Source organism: Corapipo altera, unplaced genomic scaffold (genome assembly GCF_003945725.1).
Source record: "Corapipo altera isolate COAL_440 unplaced genomic scaffold, ASM394572v1 308, whole genome shotgun sequence".
In the NCBI taxonomy this organism is placed as follows: Eukaryota; Metazoa; Chordata; class Aves; order Passeriformes; family Pipridae; genus Corapipo; species Corapipo altera.
The window spans coordinates 1,984,152-1,991,307 of NW_020884925.1; the positions used below are offsets into that span (position 1 = coordinate 1,984,152).

The window sequence follows — 7,156 nt, forward strand, 5'->3', positions numbered from 1 at the left end:
CCCAGAGGCAGTAGGAAGGATCCCAGCGGCAGTAGGAAGGATCCCAGCGGCAGTAGGAAGGATCCCAGCGGCAGTAGGAAGGATCCCAGCGGCAGTAGGAAGGATCCCAGCGGCGGTGCGCAGAGCCGGGGGGACCCCGGGTGGGTCACAGCGCTCCTGCGTGACCTGCAGGGGACTGGGGAGGGGGTGTGGGACCCCAGCCCTGGCTGTGCCGGGGACACGGCGACGGGGAGCAGGACCTCCAACCCCGCCCGGAGAGGGGGCACAGAGAGGGGGAGCGGGACCCCTTGTACTGGCCGGAAGAGGGGCTCGGGACCCTTGTCCCGGCTGGAGGGGGGTACGGGGAAGGGAGATGGGACCCCCGGCCAGCGGGGGATGTAGGGAGGGGCAGCGGGCCCTGTGGCTCCATCGGGGGGATCAGGGAGGGGAACGGGACCCCCGGCCCGGCCGGAGGTGGGTCGGAGGCTGCGCCCAGACCGCCCCAGGACCCCGCCCCCTCTCTCTGATTGGCTGCGCCGCGGAGAAGCGGCACCGCCATTGGCCAGCGACGCTTCAGTCAGTGCCACGTCCCGGCGGCGGCGGGCGGGGGCCGGGGGGGGTGTCCCGGGCCGGGCCGAGTGAGGGGGGTCCGCCCGCGCCTCGCGCCCACCTGGAAGGGGTTGATGTCCACCGGGTCGGCGAACGGGTTGGTGTCGAAGCCCGACATAGGCGCGGTCCGCTCCGCTCCGCTCCCGCCGCCGCCGCCGCTCCTGGCGCTTCCGGGGCACCCGCGTGACCGGGGAGCCGCGTGACGTCACAGCGGCGCATGTACCTCGCGCAGTGTTAACCCTATGGGCGGGGCCGCGTGACGTCAGAGCGGCGCTTATAGTCGCTGGGGGGGGGAGGGGGGCATGAGGGGAACAGAGCTGTCCGGCCGAGCCATGGCGGAGATCCGGGGTGAGCGGGGCACGGGGCACCCCCCGTCCGGGGTGGGGATGCGGACAGGGACCACCCCCAGGAATACCCCCAGGACGATGGGGCGGAGGAACCGTGACCCCTGCCCGCAGCCCGAGCATGCCGAAATCGCCGTATGATGGTTGAAAATCGCCCCCCCCTCATACACTCTACTGTCCCAAGCCCTTGGTCCCCTGTCTCCCTGATGCCCTCTCACCCTGCACTGGGGGCTTTGGCGGTGTCTGGAAGGGGTTTCGGTTTTTTTTTCTGTTCCCCGCTAACATTTTACTACTCTCCCGTAGTGTTCCCCCTCTCCTGCGCGGTGCAGAACTATTCCTGGGGGAAAGTGGGCCTGGAGAGCGAGGTAGCCAAGCTGCTGAGCAGTGGTGACCCCCTAGTCCAGATCCAGCCTGACCGGCCCTACGCGGAGGTGAGTGCGTCTGTGTGTCCGTGCCGTTCGTGTGTCTGTCACACCCCTATGTCCCGCCCACCGGCTGTGGCTCTCACCATCCTGTATCCCATCGGAATGGGATCCTGACCCGCCCCCCCCCGTTGTCCCTCTCGGGGCTGCCCGGGTTGAAGAGGAGAAGCCTGGCGCCATTCAGCCTCCGAGGGAGCTGCCTTGGCTGCATGGATCACCTGTGGGGCCAAGCAGCCTCTAAAAAAGCCCAAGTCATCCGTGCTGGCTGCCCAGCTCAGGGTTCCATCAGTCTGTCTGTGTCTCACAGCTCTGGATGGGCGCACATCCCCGGGGCGATGCCATCATCCGGGATAACCGCATCCCCCAAAAAACCCTAGGCCAGTGGATTGCCGACAACCCCGCCTGCCTGGGGACAAAGGTGAAGGACACCTTCCAGGGACAGCTGCCCTTCCTCTTCAAGGTGCTCTCGGTCGATACTGCCCTCTCTGTCCAGGCACACCCCAACAAGGTAAGGAGAGCCCTGGATGGGCAGCCCAGCGGGACCCTGTGTCCCTGGGGATGTCACCCAGCTTCTCTCCCCCTCTCCAGGAGCTGGCAGCGAAGCTGCACGCCCAGTTTCCTGAGCACTATCCCGATGCCAACCACAAGCCTGAAATGGCCATCGCCCTCACCCCCTTCGAGGGCTTGTGTGGCTTCCGGCCCGTGGAGGAGATTGTCTCCTTCCTCCAGAGTAAGGATGAAGGGTGCATAGTCAGACCCCAGGGTGGGGATGGGAGCTGTGCTCCCTTGCAGTGGGGTTTGGGGTGGGGATGAGGGATAGGATCCCTTGGGATGGGGTTTGGAATGAGGATTGGGTTCAAGGTGGGAATGGTGGCCATGCTCCCTTGGGATGGGCCTCCGGGTGAGGATGGGGGCCGTACTCCCTTGGGATGCAGTTTGGCGTGGGGACGAGGGTTGTGCTCCCTTAAGATGGAGTTCAGGGTGAGGGCACTGCTCCCCTGGGATGGGGTTTGGGGCAGGGATGGGGGCCATGCTCCTCTGGGATGGGGGTGCTGATTCTGACTGGGGCTGGCCCCTCGTAGACGTCCCCGAGCTGCGGGCGCTGATTGGGGAGGTGGCAGTGGAGCAGCTGGAGCGCAGCGGGAGTGACGACCCCCGAGGTGTCTCGGCCGCTCTCCGTGTGTGCTTCACCCGCCTCATGAAGAGCGAGAAGAAGTTCTTTGTTGACCAGCTGAACATGCTGGTGAAGAGGATCTCCCAGGAAGGTGGGTCCTTGAAGTGGCCCCCAAAACAATTTGGTGGGCTGTGGGGAGGGGAGGGGCCAGGGCACCCCCTGGCTCCTTCCTATGTTGTGCCTGGTCTCTTCTCACGCAGCAGAGGAAGGGAAGGACACGTCAGGGAGCAACGGGGAACTGCTGCTGCGGCTTCACTCCCAGTACCCAGGAGACATTGGCTGCTTCACCATTTATTTCCTGAACCTGGTAAAGCTGGAGCCAGGGGAGGCCATGTTCCTTGGAGCCAATGAGCCCCATGCCTACCTGCGTGGAGGTGAGTGTCATGGGGGGCTCTCCTAACCCACCATCCTGCAAGGACTGGCCACGGGGGACATCTGGAAGGGCTGGGGTGGGCTGACAGCACTGCCTCATCCCTGCAGACTGCGTGGAGTGCATGGCATGCTCAGATAACACGGTGCGTGCCGGGCTCACCCCCAAATTCATCGATGTGCTCACCTTGTGTGAGATGCTCAACTACACACCGGCGCCCAGCAGCTCCAAGATCTTCCCAGCTGTGCAGAGCCAGCTTGATCCCAATGTCTATGTCTATGATCCGCCTGTGCCAGACTTTGCCATCATGAGGATAGAGGTGAGCGGTGACGGGTTGGGGCACACATCTCAGCTGGGCTCTGGGTAGGACACCCCAGTGCTGGCTTAGGCTTCACTCACCTTTGTAGTTAGTGCCCTAGGGAGGGGGGAGGGATGCTTGGGGATGTAATGTTTGTCTCTTTATCCCTCCCCTGTTCCCTCTGCCTGAAGCTCATTCACCTTCTCCAGCAGCTCCGGGCAGAGGGAGAACCAGGAACAGGTCTTGGGTGTCCTCAGCCAAGCTGAGGCTCCTGGGCTTGGGCTGCTGCAGGTGCAGCAAAGGGGTGGGAATGGAGATAACCCCATCCCAGCTCTCTGTAGAGGAGGAAAGCTGGGGGAGACTCCAGCCACAGTGACATTTTCCTTTGCAGATCCCTGCCTCCATCAAGCTGTACCTCATCTCTGCCATAGACTCTGCCAGCATCTTGCTGGTGATCCAGGGGACAGCTGTGGGCACCTCCACAGCCGCAGCCTCCGAGATGTCTCTGTGTCGTGGCTCCGTGCTCTTCATCTCGGCTAACGAGAGCATCTCCCTCCACCTCTCCTCGCAGGATGGGATGCTGCTCTTCCGAGCCTGCTGCCTCCTCTGAGACACTTCTGTCTCCTCCTGGAACACTTCTTCCCCATCACTCCACGTTTGAGTAGATAGAAACTGGTGTCGGCAAAGTCATCTCACTTGGAAGTTTTCCCTCCATCTATTAAATCCCAAACCCAGCCCTGATGTATAGAAAGAGCAATTCTATAGATCGACTCCTCGGATGTGGCACAGAGCACAGCAGGCTGAGGCTTTCTGCAGCTTCTGGCAGGCTCTTCTAAGCCTGGCTGATGGCAGCCAGTGTTGCCCCTTCCCTGGCTGTAAAAGGGGGTTGTTTGGCAGGTTTATGGAGCGGGAAAGCTTCCGATGCCGTGAATAAAGAGGTGACTTTGTCCTCAGTGCAGGGCAGTGTGGTGCAAGGAGCAGGAGGAGGACTGGGGTGGGGGACTGGAGGAAATGCTGGGAGCAGCTCCAGCTGTAACTCTCCCACCACTGGTTCTTACCCCCCTCACTCCTCAGGGGAAAAGGAAATGAGTAAAATGTGATGAGGGAAAACAGATCACTCTGAAATCCCACCAGTCAGGGAAGAAGCCCTCTGGAGTGAGGCTCCTGAGAGGAGCAGGGCACCAACACCCTCCAAGTAATGAGATTCAGTTTATTGAGTGCTCCCTTTAACAAGTAAAGTACAAAAGCAAAACCCCAAAAGCAAACAAAACAAACAAACAAACAAGAAACCCCAACAGTTCAGGTCTCTAGACATGAAATATAAATAAGGTATTGAAGCAGCTGATTGTCCTCTAGGTTGTAGAGCAGGACCATGGTTTAAGGCAGCTTTTAAGGTTTGCAGCAGAGTCCCCAGCCCCCCACATCCAAACCCTGTGTGGAGCTGGTATGGGGGGTCTGGGCAGTCCCACACCTGCATCAAAGCAGCACTGGGGAGAACAGGAACAAGCCATTAGCTCCAAACCCAGCACCTCCTAACTCCTTCCCTTTACACCTTCATGGAGGTGCCAGGCTCTGCCTCTTCTTTCCCACCCCAGCAGGTGAGAGGTCCCATCCAGACCACCAAAATGTCACCATGCCACCTCTCCCTGATATTGCTGAGTGTAAAGAAAAGTCCTGTGGGGTCAGTTGCCCTCTGCCATAAGCAGAATCGTTCAGTCATTGTGTCACTATCCCAGCATGGGACACCGACAGCAACAGCCATCCCATGGGACGAAGAAAGTGCTGGATTTTGACCTGTTCTTGTGCAGCTATTGGATCACACAGGAGAGATTTTCTCCGAAACAACAGGGGCAAGAAGAGGAGGCAACTGGTTTTGGGGGGATGAGATCCAGGTCTTCATCATCAGGGACCTCGTCGAGGTGGTACCCATCCTGCAGCAGCTGCCGGCTCAGGTCCTGGTTCACCTGCTGTGGGAGGACAAAGTGGAGCTCTGTAGGATGGGACACGTGCATCCACAACCCCGTGGGGTTATGCTTCCAGCCCCTCTCCAGAATCTCAGGTTGTGAGGGGGACAGGGGAGCACGCGGGGGCCACACGGTCAGAGTCAAACACCTGCACTTGCCTCGGCAGAGGAGTATCCTGAGGAACATCTGGATCCTGGCTCCCCGTCACTAAGAGAAAAAGGAAACAGCTGGCCAGGAAATAACCTCGGAAATAAGCCCTGCATAACTGCAAGGGATTTGTTAAATTTGGGACAACAGGAGCGTTTCACAGAATATTCTGTGTTGGAAGGGACCCACAAGGATCATCGATAACTCTTAGGTGAATGGCCCATGCAGGGATCAAACCCACAACCTTGGTGTTTATTAGCACCGTGCTCTAAAACAACTGAGCTCATCTCCATTGCACTGCTCAGAGGTGCTCAGTGCTCTAAAAGTGACAAGGAAAATCAATCCCCAAAGTAAAGCCAGCTCTGAGCACCCTCCACCAAAAATCCTGGGATAATCACCCAAAAATCTTGGAATATTCACCTGTCTGAGTCGAGGGAGACCAGGTTCTCATCAGCTGTCTGGTTGAGTGCAGTGTAGCCCTTGTTAAACTTCACCGACCTGCCAGAAAGCAGCCGAGTGAGACCAGGACAGATGTTTTACATGGATGCACATCCATGGAGCTGATGGACTGAGGAGCCAGGGCAGGAATCCTGCTCCTTCCCAGCCAGGTGCTATCCAGGGCCACCACCAGCTAAGCCCTAGGATACCCAAATAAATCTACAGCACCAAATCATCCCTCAAATAAAAGAGAAAAGCCCTATATTTTATTATACCGGATGTTCCTGGCCAAACAGAGCCATCAGAATAAGGTCCCAAACTCCTATTTATAATCCTCTGAATTTCTCAGCCTCCCCAAGGAAAGCAAAAAATACCTTTTGGGAACAGAAAAAGGGGATCAGACCTTTTAGGTGCCGATTTCGGGGTGGTGGGTCCCCCCAGCAGCCCCTGCCTTCGCAGAGCTGCCTTCACCAGCTCACGCTGCCTCTCTGAAAGCCAAGCACAGGGACAGAGATAAAAATTCCCATGTGTTCCCCCAAGATCTGTTTTCTGGGTGGTGGGGGTGTTGCAGGTGAGCATGGGGGCAATGTAGTGCTTTCCACAGGCATCATTATGGGATTTTTAATGTTTTGGGGGGTTTTTCTATAAAGGTTTTATCCCACCAAGGAATAAAAAAGCTGTGGGTAACTCCCGCCCTGGCAGTGAGGTGGAAATAACTCCCAAAATCCCAGCAGAGTCCACCAAGCATCATTTACTCAGCTTGGCCTGAATGGAGGGAGGTTTGCTCATGATGTATGGTCCCCTTTTCTCCACCGTATCCGTCCCCTTGTTCAGCCTCTTGTTTTCAGCCCAAATCAGCTAAAAAAAAAAAAAAAAAAGAGGGAAAGAAGCACACTCAGCATCTCTCCATGGGGATAAAGTAACAGAGAGTCATCTCAGAGCACCCATCCATTCCTGGGAGCTCAAGGTCAGCTCCCAGACCAGGAGCAGGGAGAGGAAAAGGAATAAGCAGATCTAGTCGCAGATGAAGGGATTACTTGGGAATGGCCATGCTAAATTAAAAGCACGAGTGGTGACCAGCAGCTCCTGTGCAAGCCCAGCTCCAGAAATACTTGGGAAAACACGTGATGGAGGAGATTTAATGAGCAAGTTCATCAAGTAAAAATATAAGGATAGCTTATTTTAATTTCTCTGCAGGGTTGGAGCCTTCAAGCTTCCCCTTTTATCCAGGTATTGCCAAGGAGAGCCAGCACTCCTAATGGCAAGGGGGAAGAAAAGAGCTCCACAAATATAATAAGTAATGAAGAAAATAGATGGAAAATCAGGAAAGGGCAGAGGAGACTTGGTGCAGGAGGGATGGGAAATTAAAGGAACAAGGCAGAAGACTTGGGCTGGTGATTGGAGAGCACAG

General features: G+C 57.3%; 3 protein-coding genes across 4 annotated transcripts in view; 1 reads left to right on the forward strand and 2 right to left on the reverse strand.

The window, feature by feature from the left end:
* Positions 1–776, reverse strand: part of SCAMP2 (secretory carrier membrane protein 2) — a 13,013-nt gene extending 12,237 nt beyond the window's left edge. Inside the window, exon 1 of the mRNA XM_027657577.1 lies at positions 650–776. Coding sequence (XP_027513378.1) covers positions 650–706 — 57 coding nt within the window. The 5' untranslated portion in view covers positions 707–776. The remainder of the gene's footprint in view (positions 1–649) is intronic.
* Positions 580–4,150, forward strand: MPI (mannose phosphate isomerase). Of its 2 annotated transcripts, none has more exons than XM_027657576.1 (8): positions 580–685; positions 1,236–1,363; positions 1,662–1,862; positions 1,943–2,084; positions 2,437–2,619; positions 2,729–2,902; positions 3,009–3,217; positions 3,588–4,150. In XM_027657576.1, the coding sequence occupies exons 3-8, from the start codon at positions 1,668–1,670 to the stop codon at positions 3,804–3,806; spliced, it is 1,122 nt and encodes a 373-aa protein (XP_027513377.1). In that variant the 5' UTR covers positions 580–685; positions 1,236–1,363; positions 1,662–1,667; the 3' UTR covers positions 3,807–4,150. The 2 variants fall into 2 exon arrangements, with proteins under 2 accessions (XP_027513377.1, XP_027513376.1); XM_027657575.1 differs by lacking the exon at positions 580–685 and adding an exon at positions 824–936.
* A 242-nt stretch (positions 4,151–4,392) lies between these two features.
* Positions 4,393–7,156, reverse strand: part of FAM219B (family with sequence similarity 219 member B) — a 2,991-nt gene continuing 227 nt past the window's right edge. Inside the window, exons 2-6 of the mRNA XM_027657557.1 lie at positions 6,501–6,603; positions 6,149–6,233; positions 5,728–5,805; positions 5,319–5,367; positions 4,393–5,160 (exon numbers count right to left, since the gene is read on the reverse strand). Coding sequence (XP_027513358.1) covers positions 5,005–5,160; positions 5,319–5,367; positions 5,728–5,805; positions 6,149–6,233; positions 6,501–6,603 — 471 coding nt within the window. The 3' untranslated portion in view covers positions 4,393–5,004. The remainder of the gene's footprint in view (positions 5,161–5,318; positions 5,368–5,727; positions 5,806–6,148; positions 6,234–6,500; positions 6,604–7,156) is intronic.